We start from the raw sequence: 20,407 nt of genomic DNA, 5'->3' as shown, positions 1-20,407 counted from the left end.
CCTTGAAAGCAGACACCATGTCCACAGTTTTCATTATTAAACTCAATCAGATGTTTATCAGAAGCATCCACCATAGGCAACTAGTCTATGAATGGCTGCGAGCTCTGTCAGTTGCACTATACGGCCACTCAAAATAACATCAGTTTCACCAGGCCTTACCCACCAACATAAAGTATAGCTGCCACAGCTGGCATCTTTTCAGGATGCACCCACTGTACAGCTGGCTCTTTTCAGGATGCACCCACTGTTGACCACTGACAACTGCCAGTCCATTAAATGGAACCAAGTCACAAAGCTTCACACTAGCTGTTGCCTGCTCAGACGCACCCAAGTACCGAGCTCGAACATGACACTGTACTGTGACATATCGACATTACAAGTGCGACCATTCGTTATGGTCCTCATTGAGGAGGATACATTTCAACCCCAAATTCTGTTGACACTTGGGGGAGAGTGATGTGAACAAGGAATTGTCAGCTAAATATTTCATGTGTGCAGTGTAAACTGTTTGATTTTTTGCAGTGCCTCTGAGCTAAAGAGGAAGAGGTATAGACACAGATGCACTTAACAGTTTTGGGATTACGATTACTCATTGTAATTAACTGTTACGTTGTGTGCTTGAATAAAATTGCATTCACACACAACCTGTATAAGAACTTTTTTAAGAGATCAAAATAGGATTTTATAAAACATATTAAAAATAATGGAGCTGTCATTCAATAAGTAGAGATTTACACTTGACACAAAAGTCAGCTCCAAAACCTTCTGAATGAATAAATTGATTTTAAAGAAAAACATTCTTATGATTTATCCGATGATTTATTATAATGTTCATACTGCTCTTCGATTTTTAACTTCCTTGCTGATGCTTTTCTGATTTAATTACTTATAGCAACACAATTTTATTTCAACTCTTGTGTATGCTGGAGAGCATTTTTTAATCTAGTACTTCTTGAATATTTATAATTTTTATCTTTTGCAAATCTATATAGGGTATCCTAGGATAAATGGTCACTACTCAGGTATATGACAAGAATGGGCATTCAAAATGAAAAAGTAGAGTAAACAAGGCCTCTAAAATGTATGCAGTGTGTTAAGATCTATGCGCTGTTGTTCATCTTCACTGCTCTGAAATGCCTCTTCTACTGAAAAAGGGCTCATATCTCTTGATGTTTGCACTTTAGAGCCCATGTTTGCTAGACTTTTTGTGCTTTTAGTGATCATTCCTGTCATATTCCTGAACATAGGCCATTCCTTGTAGCACACATTGGATAATCTAAAATAGCAATGCAAAGCTTCTTCATTTGTTAGCACCTGATTCTGATCTATTTTAGTGTGTTACCAATATATTTAAATTATTACCTGTCAGCTCAAGGGACTTCTCGAATGACAATAGTTCCATTCTTTTTTAATAGCGTTTGGTTCAATCCATATGAAGTGGTCCAGTGATGGTTGCTTGACCATTTTAAAATATTTTAATTTTTTATATATGTTGTCCTATATTTGAGAAGTTAAAAACAGTTTTTTAAAATAATTTATCTTGCAACTTTCCTGGATGGGGGCCATTTTTATTTGTAGGCGGGCTACGATTTTTCAGTCTGGAAACATTAGCGAAAATTTGAATATCTCTGCACTGGGTCAAGTTACAACATTGCAATTGACATGATAGTTTTTAGAAAAGTGTTTTTAGAAAAGTGTCCTATACATCATAGTCTATTACACAAAATACCCTAAATTCAAAAATAACCAGTCAAAATGACCTCCAAGGTTTGGTATCCAAATTTTCAAAAATCCATTTTCTAGGCCCAAAAATAACAAGCAAGGAGAGTCAATTTTTTCCAATAGTTAGATATCATACACTACTAGCCTCATGTAGAGCAATAACACTTATAAATGTTTCCTTAATTTTTTATGAATTTTTGAAATTTGAAAATTTTCATTTTTTGTGAAGTTCGGTGTTAGTTATCTCATGTGGGACCGAATATAAAAAATATGATTTTTGCACAGTTCGTACACCTATATGATAGCAATGTACTGTAAAAATTTCAACATTGATATCTGACTGAACAGAGATATGAATTTTTGAAAATGAAGAAATAATTCACATTACTCTAAAACTGATCTTATGGCTGTTGCCGGTTTACCTGGTTTGTTGTTTCATTATGATAAAATTTAATTGTGACATATATTTAGTTAACACTATCACCCAATATTCATTTAGTTTATTTATTTTTAATTATGCAATATATTAAACAATAGGAGCTTTTGCTTTTGTTCTATGGTAATAAAAATGCCCATTTAGATTTAGGTTTGTCAATAGAGAAGTACATTATTTGCTGGGTGTGGCATTGTAGAAGTACATTATTGCTGTGTGTGGCATTGTTGTAGTTAGTCTGTTCTGAATGTACATACTTCATTGAAAGTGTAGAATTTGTTATGTGCTTTGTTCTATGTGTAATTTGTAATTAATTTTGAGAGATTAACTGGAATGCAATAACATGGATGAACAGTGCTTAGTTAGGCAGATAGCAAGTGAAGTGTATCACAAAACAGTTTACAGCTCAGTTTCAAAAAACTTAAAAAATGTCAATGACTTTGATGAAGGTAGACAAACTTTGTTTAAATTTCGAGTAAGTTCTTCTGTAACATCAGTGTGTGTGAGTATCTTGAGAAGAAATATATTCTGAAGTACAACCACATTTTTGGAAGAAAGTGCTGTGATCCACTTAAAGTTCATAAAAAGTCTATCACCAAAGGTTTGAGGGAAGTAAAACTTGAACATTTGTCCTTATTGTGTGAGAGTGAAACAGCTTCCCAAGTGAAACGTAATGTGATTCCTGGAAATTCTCTGTGCCCAAATTATTACTCAAAAACATTTGTTGTGAATCCAGAACCAGAATCGTGTAAACTTGTTAATGACATTTATATTCTTAATGAGGGAACTGTTAGCATATTGGAGTTTGCTTGTTCTAAGTTAGACATATCTCCTGCTTCGAAAATAATAAAATTAAGTAACAGAAAAAGAAAAGCACTTATTGAAAGTAAGGTACAACAAATTTCAAACAAAATTAGAAGAGACTTGGAATCATGCTTTAATAATACAGATACCAACATTATTTCTAAAGAAAAATAAAACGTACCACCAGCATCATGTGACGCTGAATATTTGAGCTTAATAGAGAAATAGAAAATTAAATGTTCAGTGACATCTAAAGAGGAAAAAGTTAAAATTTTAAGTGACAGAAATGTTTGATTTGGGATTTAAATTGCTTCCTCATCCTTGATTGTCTTCTAGAATGGAAATAAATGTGCATTCAGTGAGAAAATAATCATTGCTATCAACTACTGTTTTGCAGTGGTTGACATGTTTTCCTGAAAGGTTATAGGAAAAAATGTATAATCAGGAATGAAGAATGTGTTTGTAAAAGGAGATCTTAAACATATTTTCACCACACTTACCAGACATTATTAGTACAGTGAGAGTTGATCAGTCCTCACACCATTATTTAAATGTCAAAGAGGATGATAAATGAATGTTTCATTCATATTTTAGGTGGACTGTTGCTACCACATTCTGCTAAGAAAGTGACACAACGGCAGCTCTTCGCATCAGGAAGAAATGTGATGAAGGTAAAATAGTTGCATAAATTTTATTTAAATAGCTGTTGTCCTCTTTAAAGTGAAGTATCCTCCTCATCACTTCTCCTGTGACACACTGTAGGCTACATGTCGTGCACGAACTAACCATTTTTATTCCTTCTTCATTTGAATATCATTAACTGCTGTTACATTCTGATGAACATAGAAACAAAAGCAAACCAATCTCTCCAAATTGACTACTCATCTTGCAAACAGTACTCTGAATTAGACATAAGCAGTAGCCGTACCCTTCTTCATAGAGTGGAAGGGGGAGCCATATGAACATTTTAGACGAGTTATATAGCGGAGATGCTGAGTCGAGATAGGCACAACAAAAAGATTCATACGATTGCGCGCGCGCGCGCGCGCTCACACACACACACACACACACACACACACACACACACACACACTCTCTCTCTCTCTCTCTCTCTCTCTCTCTCTCTCTCTCTCTCTCTCTCTCTCTGCAGTCTCAGAGAACTGAAACCGCACTCAGTTGTGTGAATCTTTTTGTTATGCCTATCGCAACTCTGAATCTCTGCGCTGTATGGTGAGTAGCAACTTTCCTTCTCTGATTTTTACATTCCATCCTGGATTTTCCATTGTTTAGAGATCTACACATGACAAAAAAGCCAAGAAATAAACTGGAGTTCCAAACAAAAAAATATATTGATAATATGGATAAAATTATTTAATGTATAGAGAGTTCAGGACAGAATATAGCCTGAAATACTTACATCAATAAAACTGTGTTTATCAAAGGTAAAAAAGTGTAATCAGACTTACATCTCTGACATAAATAGCTCATTGAGATAGCTGCATAGTTAAGTCATAAATATTGCAAAACAAAATGTAATATTTTAGAACTAATGCCATGATTGTAAGTAAATTGTGTATGAGAATACACATACAAAAATGCATTATGAGCCAATTATACCAGGCACTGTATCTTCAATTCTGTAAGTTGAAAGTGGTGTGTTTTATGAAAGTTAGTGAAAACTTAATTCATGTAGTCGCAAATTTTTGAACGGTGTTTGGGGGTATGGGGGGAGGGTCACGGAAAAACCTGACTGATGGGGTGATAGTAGGGGGGGGGGGGGGGGGCATTTAATGCAAATTTTTGTTTTTTTAAGATTTCAGTAATTATGGCTTCTAGTGAAAATGTTTCCCAATACAAAATTAAAATACATTAAATTTGCCACAGGAAAAGTCCTGTTCAGTATTTTTGCACCTACAACTAAATAGTTCCTGCATTACAGGACATCAAAAAATCGAAATTATTAAAAATTTTATTTTAACAGCATAAAACAAAGTCCCCCCCCTACCCCCATGAACCATGGACCTTGCCGTTGGTGGGGAGGCATGCGTGCCTCAGCGATGCAGGTAGGCGTACCGTAGATACGACCACAACAGAGGGGTATCTGTTGAGAGGCCAGACAAACATATGGTTCCTGAAGAGGGGCAGGAGCGTTTTCAGTAGTTGCAGGGGCAACAGTTTGGATGATTCACTGTTCTGGCCTTGTAACACTAACTGAAATGGCCTTGCTGTGCTGGTACTGTGAATGGCTGAAAACAAGGTAAAACTACAGCCGTAATTTTTCCCGAGGGCATGCAACTTTACTGTATGGTTAAATAATGATGGCATCCTCTTGGGTAAAATATTCTGGAGGTAAAATAGTCCCCCATTCGGATCTCTGGGTGGGAACTACTCAAGAGGACATCGTTATCAGGAGAAAGAAAACTGGCGTTCTACGGACCGGAGCTTGGATTGTCAGATACCTTAACCGGGCAGGTAGGTTAGAAAATTAAAAAAGGAAAATGGATAGGTTGAAGTTATAGTGGGAATTAGTGAAGTTCGGTGGCAGGAGGAACAAGACTTTTGGTCAGGTGAAGACAGGGTTATAAGTACAAAATCAAAAAGGGGTAATGCAGGAGTAGGTTTAATAATGAATAAAAAAATAGGAGTGCGGGTAAGCTACTACAAACAGCATAGTGAATGCATTATTGTGACCAAGATAGACATGAGGCCCACGCCTACTAAAGTAGTACAAGTTTATATACCAACTAGCTCTGCAGATGATGAAGAAATTGATGAAATGTATGATGAGATACAGTAAATTATTCAGATAGTGAAGAGAAAGCTTTTGACAATGTTTACTGGAATACTCTCTTTCAAATTCCAAAGGTGGCAGGGGTAAAATACAGGGAGCGAGAGACTATTTACAATTTGTACAGAAACTAAATGACAGTTACGAGTCGAGATGCATGAAAGGGAAGCAACGGTTGGGAAGGGAGTGAGACAGGGCTGTAGCCTATCCCCGATGTTGTTCAATCTGTATATTGAGCAAGCAGTAAAGGAAACAAAAGAAAAATTCAGAGTAGGAATTAAAGATCCATGGAGAAGAAATAAAAGCTTTGAGGTTTGCTGATGCCATTGTACTTCTGTCAGAGACAGCAAAGGACCTGGAAGAGCAGTTGATCGGAATGGACAGTGTCTTGAAAGGAGGATGTAAGATGTACATCAACAAAAGCAGAATGAGGATAATGGAATGTAGTTGAATTAAGTCTGGTGATGCTGAGGGAATTAGATTAGGAAATGAGACACTTAAAGTAGTAAATGAGTTTTGCTATTTGGAGAGCAAAATAACTGATGATGGTCGAAGTAGAGAGGATATAAAATGTAGACTGGCAATGGGAAGGAAAGCGTTTCTGAAGAAGAGAAATTTGTTAACATCGAGTATAGATTTAACTGTCAGGAAGTCATTTCTGGAATTATTTGTATGGAGTGTAGCCATGTATGGAAGTGAAACATGGACGATAAATAGTTTGGAATAGAAGAGAATAGAAGCTTTCAGAATGTGGTGCTACAGAAGAATGCTGAAGATTAGATGGGTAGATCACTTTACTAATGAGGAGATAGAATTGGGGAGAAGAGAAGTTTGTGGCACAACTTGACTAGAAGAAGGGATTTGTTGGTAGGTCATGTTCTGAGGTATCAAGGGATCGCCAATTTAGTGCTGGAGGACAGCGTGGGTAAAAATCATAGAGGGAAACAAAGAGATGAATACATTACGCAGATTCAGAAGGATGTAGGCTGCAGTAGGTACTGGGAGATGAAGCAGCTTGCACAGGATAGAGTAGCATGGAGAGCTAGAACAAACCAGTCTCTGGACTGAAGGCCACAACAACAACAAAACGAAGTTTGTTGTCGAGTGAAGCTGGCCAAGAAAAAAAAACAAATAAATGTGTGTGGTACATCTAAGTGCATCAGAACCTATCAGGGAATAATCTGTGTTCATGGCATGTGGCAGGCTGGATGGGGGGAAGGGGTCTATAGGTTAGATGCTTGGCGTAAGGTAGGTAGCCTGATTGTGGTCATGTGCTTTCCCCCTTTGCAGATCTGTGAACTGAAGAGCGAACAGGAGTCCCATTCTCTATACCCCGCTATGTCACGAAAAGCCAGTACATGGTATTTCACAAAGTTATACCAAACTTTCTGCAGCTTGCCTCATTAATCACTGGCTACACAGTGCACACACATTACCGGGGGTTGTTCATTTGCCAAAAAGTGTGTTAACACAACATTTAGTGTAGGATATGGTAAAAATGTTAATGCTAGAGAAGCATATGGATAAATTGTCTGTAAATCTCTGCACAATGAAGCACACTGCTAGAGAAGAAATGGATTCTTAGCCATACTGTACGGCTGTTGTAGTGTTCTTCTGGAATAAGCAATATCCTCTACACCAGTGCTGCTCGCTTTTCTTTTTACGGGCAGACTATCCCTCTCTGGTATTTCTTGTCTAGTTCTTTAATGTGAATAGACAAAATGACTTCACTGAGCTTGTGTTTATATAGTGGAGTTATTTTCCGTTTTGGTGTTTGAATTCTTATTTGCAGTTCTTAAGTGAGCTTTTATGTTAAATACATTCCTATAAACAGTGTCTGAGAAGTGCATAAATTGTAAGTGTGATGTTGTCAGTAACCTATGTAATGTTGGTGGGAAATAGATTGGATTGGTAAATGTGTAGTCTTTTTGCTTTTTGTCATTGATAGTATTTATTATGAAGCCATGTAACTATGTTGTAGTCACTCAGTGAATTAATGAATGTCCTGAAAGTTATTGCATTTCTCTTGCCTTTGTGTAAGTGGTAGACTACATATACCTGTTCCGTTCAGGAATTGTTGGCACTTGCAGAGTAGGCTGTGCTGAGTGGTGCCGCTTGTGCAACATCCATAGTATATCTTTCAGGGTGGGTGTCAGTATGTCTGGTTGAATATGACAGATAACAGTAACCTATTGTAATGCATTGCTTGAGTTCTGTTGAAATGTCTGACACCTTGGTGACCTGCTTGATTACAGAGGGAGGCAGTTCACCTCTGGACCTCTACAGATGATGGAAGAGCTGGGGCTGGGGTGATGCATTTGATACCCCTTGTGCTGTGAAAAGTATTCCAGCTTCTGATAGTAGATACAATGAAATCAACATTGCTCAATACATATTGACATTGTTAACTGTTGTGGATTGGCAAGACAGCCAACCCACTATGAGAGGAAGCCGAAAGGCACGAGTTTTAACTCACGCAGGCTGGCGTGAGGTCTGGAACAGGTCAAGGAAATGAGACTAACAAAAAACGTACATAGCTGCTGGAATACTTAACTTTAATCCATAATTGGTGAACATCGCTCTTGACAGTACATGTTTTACAGCATCAATAGTAACTGGTAATGGCGCCTTGCGAGGTCGTAGCAAATGTCGTACCTGAAGGCTATGCTAACTATCTTTTCGGCAAATGAGAGCGTATTTTGTCAGTGAACCATCGCTAGCAAAGTCGGCTGTACAACTGGGGCGAGTGCTAGGAAGTCTCTCTAGACCTGCCGTGTGGCGGCGCTCGGTCTGCAATCACTGATAGTGGCGACACGCGGGTCCGACGTATACTAACGGACCGCGGCCGATTTAAAGGCTACCACCTAGCAAGTGTGGTGTCTTGGCGGTGACACCTACATTAACAATGTAGGAAAAGACAGATTGCTACTTGCCATAAATAAGACACACACACACACACACACACACACACACACACACACACACACACACACACACACACACACACTCACACACACACAAAAGCAAGCACGCCTCATGCATACACGACTTCCAACTCCAGCATCTTGAGCCGGGAATGCAACGTGACATGGGATGCGAGCAGCAATCTGTAGGGGGTGGGGAAGGGGAAGGGATAGTAGTTTACAGGTGGGGAGAGAGATGAGTGCTGTCTGGTGAAGTGTGCAGGGCTTTTCTGCCAACTGGTCTCCTCCCCCAAAATATCCCAGCCCCACTCCTTTTTTTCCCCCACCTCCCTGACCCACAACATCCTAACGCTGCGCCTGTACTACCCCATTCCTCTTCCCCACCCCTTCCAGATTGCTGCTTGCATCTCACCTGATGATGCATTCCGTCCTGAGATGCTGGAATTGGCAGTCATGCGTGCATGAGGGGTGTGTGTGTCTCTTAATTGTGCCTGTCTGCAACTTGGCGTGATTACTGTGTGGTAAGTAACAATCTGTCTTGTCCTACGTTATTGATATTCCTACCTTGACTTTCCACTGTTTGATTTGATATTGACATTGTATTACATTTGAGACAGACATTTGAGACAGGCTCTTCAATAAGATCAATTATTTTTCTACTCAGATGAGAGAACTGGATAGGAAATGCTTGTTAGGTATAGTCTATTTGTAAACTGGAAAGTGAGAAGCACTTGTGGTGGGGAAAGTGTCCCTTCCCAGAAGAACACTACAGCTGCTATACATAATGACTAGTAATCAGTTTCCCTCTAGCAGTGTAGAACAGTATGCAGATACTTAGGTAGGTTCTGTCCACATGTGTTTCTTGCATTAGTAGTATGTATTCTGTGCAGTGTTAACATGCTTGATGGAAAATAAATACTCCTGGAAATGTGTGCACACGGCATCGCCAGTGATTCATAAGGCTAGCTGCTGAAGGATTGGTATAACTTTGTGAAAGATGCTGTGGTTGCTTTTAAAGACATTGTGCAGTAGAGAGAATTGGGAATTGTCTGCTTGCTCTTCAGTTTGCAGACCTGTGAAAAGTGAAGTGCATGACAGCAGTCTGGGGCGGTGTACCTTCCGTCAAAATTTTCACCCTTCCTTCTCCCCCTTTCCATCCTGTTACACAAGAGAACACAGTTTAGCCCTTATTACCATTTTGTTGCACTGAAATGTGGTACACTAATTTAATATTCGTTCTTAACCCATTTCATTTAACAACAAATATTAATTTTATAACAGAAATGCTATTTTTAACAATCTGTGATTTTGCCACCCCCTGCGGCATGGAAACTAATAGTCCTAGAGGAAATATTGATAGGGCTCTTTTTGTAGGAATTTTAAAATAGTTTAATTTTTTACTGGGAAACATTTTTACTAGGAGTCTCAGTTTTTGAGTTATTCAGGAAAAACTTAGTGACCTTTAAACATCTCCCATCCCATGCTTCCGCCACACCAGTCAGGATTTTTAGTATGTTGTTCATGATACACTCCCCTAGCACTGCACAAACGCGAATTTTTTACCCCTAATGTTCCTTTGTTGTTTGGACTATTATGAGGGATTATCAATATGCATAAGAGAGACTGGTTTCTGACAAAATTTGCACTTTTAAGAAGACAAGTAATAACTTCATTGTGTGTAGTATGTTGTTAAAATGTGTGTGAACTGTGGGCAGTAAAAGTGCTTTCATTGTTATATTATGCTTTATATTCAGTTGTCATGAGTGTGGATGAAATGAGAGTATTTGCATTTAAGACCCAAATTCAGGGATGGTTTTACTATGAACAGTGCTACATTGTTAGCATTCTAAGCTTCTGTGGCCACAGTAGTTTGTAGATTGAATGAATGTGAGCACCAAAATATTTGTCTTCCTCAACAATACCGATTACCAAAGAAAGCTTTAATTCAGAGAATTAATTGGGTTGAATGCCCACTCCACTCAACTTTGTGTTGATTGTGCTCTATTTATTGGATTTGTGATTGCTCTCATGTTTTGTACAAATCTTCCTGTTGAGCCACTTAATTCCAGTGCACCAGCATCATATTTCATCTAGTAACTGGTAATGAAACATGGCAGATGTAAATTATGTTTATTTGGCTACCTCTGTGTCATTATCTAGTTGCCATAAAAACTTAGCTCTGATTATGGAGAACTACCACTGCAGTTGGTTTACCGTGCCTCAGGTTTGTTTCATTTGGTACACTATTTTGTTCCCAGTATGCCAGTGGTCCACCAGACTTTCTTTCTCTTAGCTGTATTTGTCTTTAGTTTCAGTTTTAAAAAAAATTGACTTTTGTTTCAGTTTTTAAAAAAAGTGCTACTGGTAGTATTTCATTTTACTTCTATTTATTATAAACCTGAGATGACATTATGACATTCCACTGTTCAATAAACGACTTGAATAGTTCAGTGGTAGTGCTGTCAATGGACTCTCATCTTCTAAGGGAAGAACTTAGTGGGCATAGCAGCTTGTGAATGCATCATGAACAAGACATTGATGTTGTTGTTGTGGTCTTCAGTCCTGAGACTGGTTTGATGCAGCTCTCCATGCTACTCTATCCTGTGCAAGCTTTTTTCATCTCACAGTACCTACTGCAACCTACATCCTTCTGAATCTGCTTAGTGTATTCATCTCTTGGCCTCCCTCTTCGATTTTTACCCTCCACGCTGCCCTCCAATACTAAATTGGTGATCCCTTGATGCCTCAACACATGTCCTACCAACCGATCCCTTCTTCTAGTCAAGTTGTGCCACAAACTTCTTTTCTCCCCAATCCTATTCAATACTTCCTCATTAGTTATGTGATCTACCCATCTAATCTTCAGCATTCTTCTGTAGCACCACATTTCAAAAGCTTCTATTCTCTTCTTGTTCAAACTATTTATCGTCCATGTTTCACTTCCATACAGGGCTACACTCCATACAAATACTTTCAGAAGTGACTTCCTGACACTTAAAATTGATAATATGCAGTAATTACTGGTATGGGATAATCATTGTGAAGTAATAATCACGAGTGGTTGGAAGTTGCGATGCTGTAATCTGTGAAGCCAATAAGTTAGATGTTGAGCATCTCCTTTCCCCAATCCAACAGTCATCTTCATCTGATGATGTCAGTTGTTATTAACCAAAATAGCAGCCTAGTTGTAATTTTTATGTGCCCATGGCCTGATAGATAAATGATGGTTGGATTTAGCTGCTTTGAGGGTCATTTCTAATTAGGATGCATCTGCTCAATGATGTCCACAACAATGACAAAGGGTTTTGCAGTGACCAACGCCAAAATGTTTTACACTGTTTGACTTATATATTATGTTTAAATACAATATGAGGCAGATACTACTTCAGTCTCAAACTTCTAGTTGTGGTTAGTCTCATCAGAGATTAGAGTTCTTGGTATTGCATCACACTCTGTAGCAGTGATTAACACACACAATCCTCACTGCGGGGTGGCTGACGTAGTTGATATGAACGCTAAAATACGGCACATTGTAAACTTTTGAAAACTTGTCAGAAATATCATTTGTAAGGAATTGGTAACGTTTTGCTGAGGGTCGACCCTCGGTAGTAGGGACACACACAGCCAGTACGGTTTCGCTCCAGCTCGATGAACTCCAAACTTGAACCCTGTCTCTTATTGTCTTAGCATTACCATCGACATGTGTAAGGCAAAAATGTGTTTATAGTTGGGTAAGGGATTGTGGGCCCCTTACATGATGCATATGTACCTGTTTACAGTGCTGTTAGCATTCTGTTTATAGTGAACAATGCTTAACTTTATTGTACGTTGAAAGTTTGAACATTTCAGTATTCACCTCTTTCTCTTGTGTGAGTGAAAAGATTCATATCCTACAGAGCTCAATCAGTAAAGATTCCTCAATTGAGGAGGAAATGTGAAAGAATGTTTTCCTCTTAAAATTCAAAAGGCATATTGGCCCATAATGTTCACATGCATCAGAATTGTAGGTATCCAGTAATTTAATCTGTCATATTGTGAAACTTCATTTTGTACAGTAACACCACTACTTCATTGATGCTTGGGTGTAACTAGTGCATGGAAGGATGTCATATATCAGTAACACAATACTTTTTGGATCATGTCATGTATCTACAGTGTGAGATAATGACCATTTGCTTCTATCGTTATAACAAACCATAGAATTTTGTCTTCAGTGTTGGTTTAATGCTAGAGCAGTCAAATACGTGTCAATTGAAAGTTCGAAATCTGATGTGATTTAGGTTGTTGATTTGGATGCAACTGAGTAGTCATCTGTTGTTCAGGAGTCACAAACACAAATGACAGAAAAGAATGAATGAATACTGAATTGAATTTTTTTGTCAGATCCTACTTAAACAAGTCCCTCAGTGATAGTGGTGTTTTTGGCGTGAAACATTGCATTTCTGAGCAGAGTAACAGACAAATGCCAAGTGCTGTTTTTGTTTTTGGATATAGCATGCAATCTTAACTTCTACGTATTGAGGGCAATCTGAAAAGCATATCTAAATCGGGAAGAATTGAGAGCCTGACCTACTGCCTCTACTGCAGGCAAACTTACATGCCATATTTCAGCAAGATATTGCTTGACTTACTTACATAGAAACCTGCAAAGGCTCTTCCAAGAATTATGATTTTCTTTGCCTCCCTGGTTTTCATGTCCCTCTGATTGTATCGAAGAGATGCACGTTTATTATGCTTCTCTAGCAACTGTTGCTTATGCTTTATGGACTCTCATAAAACAAGTGAAGGAAGATTTCCAAGGAACATATCTATGCCATGCCATGTAGAGCACAGTGGTGTTCCACACCGTAACAAATTTAAAAACTCAGAGATAATGTGGAGTTATGTAACATTAATCATATTGTATTTTCATGTACTAGTATCTAATTTCATAATACATGTGTATATTCCGACTTTGATAATTTTAATATTAGTCAGTTCGGCCAAGCCATTCTAAAATACTAGCCCAGTATGACTATAACTGAAAGGTGTCGCAAAAGTGTAACTCTCAAGTTGCTGACCTTGTAGTGAATGAATGTCATAGCTACACAACATACTGACATGGCCTCCTCTTAGCAAACAGTGTGAAAGCTGTTGTAGGTAATTCTTGATCAATAAACATTTGTCACATAGCATACAATTTTTTTTAAATGATCAAACCCACAAGGGACCATTAGACCTTTTATTCACCAGTTTTGATTAGTATGTTGCTGAAGCACATGTTCTGAGTATCTGGCTAGCCATTTTCCACGCAGCGCCCCTAGTTTCCGAGAAAATGCTTGTTGAATTTTTATAAGTATGAGTTATACCTGTAACAATAGTTCTGTTTTGACCTAGCGAGCATAGCCCACTCGCTAAAGTCCACGGTTATCGCGCTAGTGATAAGAGTTGACAACCTGTCCATGTACTTTTCTTTCCAATTTCATCCTACAAAATATCTGTAAATGTGTATGTAATGCTAAATTATTAAAAAATAGTCATTTTTGCAGTAGTGATATCATTAATAAAGTAATAATTACAGAAAACATGCCCCAAATGTGTGTTCCAAATGTATCACAGAAATGACTTACTTGATAGCAGTTGCTGTGCTAGAACTGAATCCTGGGTGGTACAGTAGTTGTAGAAGTAACTGAAACACAAACTGGTAAAGCACTATGCACAATTTTGAGAAGCTACACTGAAAAACCACTTCGTTTAAAAATTTTTTTAAAAAGTTCTATCTTCCATCGCCTCTGATGTGAATCAACAATATTTTATCATTACTGTGAAAGCAGCTGCACTAAAATAATACAGAATTCAAGAATGTATTTTTATGGAATCTTCCCTTAAAGCAGTTTCTCTATTGGTCTCTACCAAGATGCAAGTATTTTGAAATTTAACAAGAAATACACACATAAAAAGAAGGTTTGCATCACCTCTGTTCCGGAACCTGTACAGAAAATTGGAATAGAGATCAACATACACATCATTTCAGCCCATTTTATTGCTAATGAAAACCATACTTCGCATGTTGTACCACCATACAGTGAGACCTTCAGAGATGGTGGTCCAGATTGCTGTACACACCAGTACCTCTAATACCCAGTAACACGTCCTCTTTGACTGATATGTACCTGTATTCATCATGGCATGCTATCCAAAAGTTCATCAAGGCACTGTTGGTACAGATTGTCCCACTCCCCAATGGTGATTTGGCATATCGTATTTACTCGAATCTAAGCCGCACTTTTTTTCCGGTTTTTGTAATCCAAAAAACTGCCTGTGGCTTAGAATCGAGTGCAAAGCAAGCGGGAGTTCTGAAAAATGTTTGTGGGTCCCGCCACAACTAACTTCTGCTGTTGAATATATGTAGCGCCACACAGGCATGCTTTGTAGGCACAAAGATAAATACTGGCACCAAAATCTCTGAGTCAGTAAATAAATTAAAAAAAAAAAAGTGGAAGAAGAGCCTTTTTCCTCCACCCAGAGTTTCGACCACTGCATTTTGGTACATTATCCAACGAAGTAAATACAAATTCTGTATTGTTGATCTTCGAATGTAGCAGCATTTCAATGTACTACGAAAATCCGACTGGCAAGACTGTTCTGGATGTTTGTCAAATGGCCAACTCTACGTTCTGAATTTTCTCCTACCTGTGAGAAGAGATGGTTGCTAATAGGAGCTTTTATGAATTGTGAATCATATGTAGTATTCTCTTCGCCATAAGATTAATACGAATATAAACATTTTGACATGTATTGTTTCGTGTTTGCTACTATCTCATTTAAATCCTGTCTGCCTAATAAACTACGAAACTAGAGTGACACAACAGCAAACGCGGAAGAATATACATATCATATCATGTCATGTTTATATTCGTATTATTCTTATGCCTGATAGTGATACAGTCAGAAATGAAGCCCGGCAACTGACTAGATTTTTAAATCTAAGATGACTCTAAATTCTGTGCAGAATGTAATGAACTAAAGAGGCACCTGCAAAGATTTTCAAACGGAGAAAACTTTTCGCTAAAATTTCGTTCAGAACATCATCTATCATACGCAGTCTATTATGTGGTTCTTGTTGATCATTATCAAAGAAAGCAGTAGTGTAACAACAAATGTTTCGCTAATGAGACGATTCCTCTCTATTTTTTATTTGTAAGCGGCGGTAGCGCGCACAAAAGCAAGCCACGCCGCGAGCGGCGACAGGCCGTAAACACGCACTATCAGAATGCGACAAACAATGCATGACAGTACAGTAATGCATTTTCAGCTTAGAGTGACGTAAACACCTATAACAAAGAGAACGGCACTTATCAGATCAAAGAAAAATAAGCAATCAATTCAAACCAGACAAAGCACGTGAAAAAGGAAGGATATCCGTATAAATACGGACGGAGCGCGTGACGCGTAGCAATGGCTACCTGGTAAACCGTAACTGCTAAGCTTACAACTCGAACCAAGCTACTGCAGCTGTATCGTCATTCATTCGACCTAAATTGTGTCTCATATTACAATTAGACGAACTTTGTTTCGATTTGGAGGTGCGACCTAAAACTTTTCTCTCCCCTTGAATTTCGAGTCTCATTTTTCAGGTGCGGCTTAGATTCGAGGGAGGCTTAGATTCGAGTAAATACGGTAGATCCCTCAGAGTGGTTGGTGGGTCACGTCGTCCATAAACAGCCCTTTCTAATCTATCCTAGGCATGTTCAGTTAGGTTCACCTCTGGAGAGCATGCTGACCACTCTAGTTGAGCGATGTCGTTATTCTGAAGGAAGCACATTTACAAGATGTGCATAATGGGGGCATGAATTGTTGTCCATGAAGGCAATGCCTCGCCAATATGCTGTGAATATGGTTGCACTATCAGTTGGAGGATGGCATTCATGTATTGTATAGCCATTACGGTGCCTTCCATGACCACCAGCGGCGTACGTCGGCCCCACATAATGCTACCCCAAAACAGCAGGGAACCTTCACCCTGCTGCACTCATTGGACAATGAGTCTAAGGCATTCAGCTTGACCGGGTTGGCTCCAAACACATCTCCGATTGTCTGGTTGAAGGCATAAGCGACACTCATCGATAAAGAGAATGTGATGCCAATCCTGAGCGGTCCATTCGACATGTTGTTGGGCCCATCTGTACCGAACTGCATGGTGTCGTTGCAAAGATGGACTTCACCATGGACGTCGGGAGTGAAGTTGCGCATCATGCAGCCTATTGCACACAGTTTGAGTCTTAACACGACTTCCTGTGGTTGCACGAAAAGCATTATTCAACATGGTGGCATTGCTGTCAGGATTCCTCTGAGCCATAATCCGTAGGTAGCGATCATCCACTGCAGTAGTAGCCCTTGGGTGGCCTGAGCAAGGCATGCCATCAACAGTTACTGTCTCTCTGTATCTCCTCCATGTCCAAACAACATTGCTTTGGTTCAATCTGAAACACCTGGACACTTCCCTTGTTGAGAGCTCTTCCTGGCACAAAGTAACGATGCGGACGCGATCGAACTGCAGTATTGACTGTCTAGGCATGGTTGAACTACAGACAACATGAGCCGTGTACCTCCTTCCTGGTGGAATGACTGGAACTGATTAGTTTTCGGACCCCTCTGTCTAACAGGTGCTGCTCATGCTTGGTTGTTTACTTCTTTGGTCGTGGTTAGTGACATCTCTGGACAGCCAAAGGGACTGTGTCTGTGATACAATATCCACAGTCAACTTCTACCTTCAGGAGTTGTGGGAACTAGGCTGACGCAAAACATTTTTTAAGTATGTATTTAACCTACCTGTAAAAATTGTACTTTTGGTTGGAATAATTTTTGAATAATTTTGATTGATGTATATTATTTAATGATATTTTTTACGATGAAATTGAAACTGAAAAAGAATATAAGTAGGGTCTGAACCTGTACATATATTGTGGTAGTCCCAAATATTAGGTGCTGCACTACATTTGCTTGGTGGCAACATGAGTAACATTATGGCTGTAGGAGGTGCTCATAAAACATCAAACCGATTATATTGGAAACTAGGGCCCATCGTATGAAACATCGCTAATGAGGTACCCATGATGGATCCCTCTGCAACATACCAAAGCGCTGCCCATAACAACAACCTTTGAGGTAGGAACAATAGGCTAGTTAGCTTTAAATAAGAACCTGAGCTTTGTGTGTTGTGCTTTCAAACTCTTCATAATGAGATACAGTTCACATTGTGCTGCCAATCACGTGGTCAGCATAGCAATACTGTTGGTACTGACATCTCTTTTACTTCAGGATTATGATGTGGTTATTGATCAGTGTAGCATCCTCCCTCCTCATTACCTGAAATGGGCATGTTTGTGTCAGGGCGAGGGAAGTAGCGGTAGTGGAAAAGTTAGTACATTGTTGAGATTGGTTGTCACTTGTGGCAGCTGTTCAGTCAGTGACTTTCATGTTGGTTGACTGTTGCAGCATCTGGACTTCTTCAACCTTGACACTGCTTTTAGGTCTACATACTGATGATGGCATTACAACAGCGAAGTGATAGTATCTTGGTAAGGCTGCATCGTTATGGATGCAGGCCAGGCAGACACCTCGTTAATGTGCTGTTGATTGTCCATAATTGTTGGTGAACTTGGGATGGTCTTGTCAGTTCTATGTGTATGGTGCAACCAGTTGTTGGTGGCAGGGGTGGTGGTAGTCGGATGCATATTGGGCTACGCTGTTTCCATTGGCATTGAAGGGTGCTCTCACCCAAGAAAACCATGTACACTTATCCATTATGTGACATCGGTATAGTTGCTGGTCCTGGCTGGCAGCATTTAAAATGATTTCGCCCAGAATGCTGCTTCCAAGAAGAATTGAAACGGGATCCGTTGGCACCAGTGTCTCGCATTTTTGTGTGATGTATTGCCTATTACAATTTTTGACATTTTTTCTTTGAACATACAGTCAGTCTAACATTTTGTGTTACTTATTGTGTTTAAACTGTATAGCTGCTTTGATATTATGTATCATTTGAGGTGAGATCTTTCCTGTACTCGTCTTGAAATCGAGAAGATAGACTAAACCATTCACAGGGCAAATCCACAAATTTTTACATATTTTGAAAGTACATGCCTTCGTCATCAGTAATATCTTAACACACAAATTTGAATGACCGAAAACAATCTGCTCTTTGCCATTTAGTTGTTAGAGCATTCAATATTCCAGTGATTCGGGACAATAGGGTAACAGAGCTGATTGTTACTAAATAGCCAAAGAAAACAGATTCTGAGAAAACATGGCAACTACATTACTACAAAGGAACATATTGTGAAACCAAATGGAAATGTAACCCATAATCTTAAGAGTACCGGTATTGTATATTTTGGTAATTTATCACAGGGGGAAGCTAACTTCTTAAGTAATTAAAGATTTAAGGTGCAATTGGTATGAACAGTATGTTGTAGTATGAATTAAGACACAGCTTAAGCAGATAGAAGATGAGTTTGACAAAACAGATGTCTTCAAAAAAAATCAGTGTAACACTTTGCCGATTGAAATACTTCACTCAAACTGGAAGGTCCTTCAGAAGAAGATACAATGGACGCAAGGATTCATATTGGTTCAATGAATTTGTAAAATCGGCTGACCGCGCATATTTATGAAACTGGCTACCATTTGCTGGGAATTGAAGATCATCTTGCACATGGAAAATAAGAATAGAAAATTTGACCTGTTGCAACAATTGGAGATTACGGTTCATAGCATTAAAATTGAAAAGTTGTTAAACATGTTATATACAACATAAATAATATTTTTAAAAGATGCATGGAACTGTTGTTTTAACATAATGTGTTTAGCTACTTTATGTACCAAAGATAGGAGTGTCTTTAGGACCTGTTGTGTGTAACGTGATTCGTATTCATCATATCCACGGTAGATGTTTAATATCTTTGATCTTTTGTCCTCTATTACATACAAGAGGTCATGCTGCATATGTGTTTATGTTCAGACATGTTTTTTCTGGGAAGATAAGAGGCCACACACAAGAAATGTTTTCACTGTGATGCTACCAAGATTCATGGTTTGCATATGCTGATAAATTTTCATTGTAGTGTGTTTGCTGATGGACTTTCTAGAGATATCCATATTCCATATACAAGGGCTTTTCAGAATGAATTTGTGAACTTAATATGACGATCCTTAAGAATAATTGTCAATCTATTTCTTTCATTGGTTGCAACTCCATGAGCAATTGAATGGCGAATGGAGAAATATCTTCCCCATTTTTCTCCAAGTGATATTCTATCCCCTCACCCACCTAAAGAAAGCAGTATCCTTGTGCATCCCTATTCCATGCCTTGCATCATGGCTAATATCCCTGAAAGAACATAGATGGAAGACCTGTCCTATATACCCTCCAAATACCACCTACTCCAGTCCTGTCACAGGCATTTCCCTTCCCATCAAACGCTGAGCCCTCTTTGAAAGCAACAATGGGATGTACAAACATAGTTGCAACCGCTATGCAGCATTTTATGTGGGCATGGTCACTAACAAGCTGTCTTCAAAAAACACACACCACCAAATTCTGGGCAAGAGACAGCTGGACCAGCCAGTTGTCGAACATGATGTGCAGCATGAAGTGCTTGGCTTCACGAACTGCTTTACAGCTTCTGAGATCTGAATTCCTCTCACCACCACCAGCTTCCTTAATCAGGCAGTTGGTAACACTTCTGCAACATA

The 20,407-nt window shown here is 38.8% G+C and overlaps 1 protein-coding gene across 3 annotated transcripts in view; it reads left to right on the top strand.

The window, feature by feature from the left end:
- LOC126411844 (uncharacterized) overlaps nucleotides 1-20,407 on the top strand; it is a 180,331-nt gene that overhangs the window by 87,480 nt on the left and 72,444 nt on the right. For all 3 annotated transcript variants that reach the window (XM_050081398.1, XM_050081396.1, XM_050081395.1), the window contains exon 3: nucleotides 3,554-3,630. In XM_050081398.1, coding sequence (XP_049937355.1) covers nucleotides 3,554-3,630 — 77 coding nt within the window. The remainder of the gene's footprint in view (nucleotides 1-3,553; nucleotides 3,631-20,407) is intronic.

Source organism: Schistocerca serialis, chromosome 1 (assembly GCF_023864345.2).
Source record: "Schistocerca serialis cubense isolate TAMUIC-IGC-003099 chromosome 1, iqSchSeri2.2, whole genome shotgun sequence".
NCBI classification, from domain to species: Eukaryota; Metazoa; Arthropoda; class Insecta; order Orthoptera; family Acrididae; genus Schistocerca; species Schistocerca serialis.
This window is presented reverse-complemented; position numbering and strand designations above follow the sequence as displayed.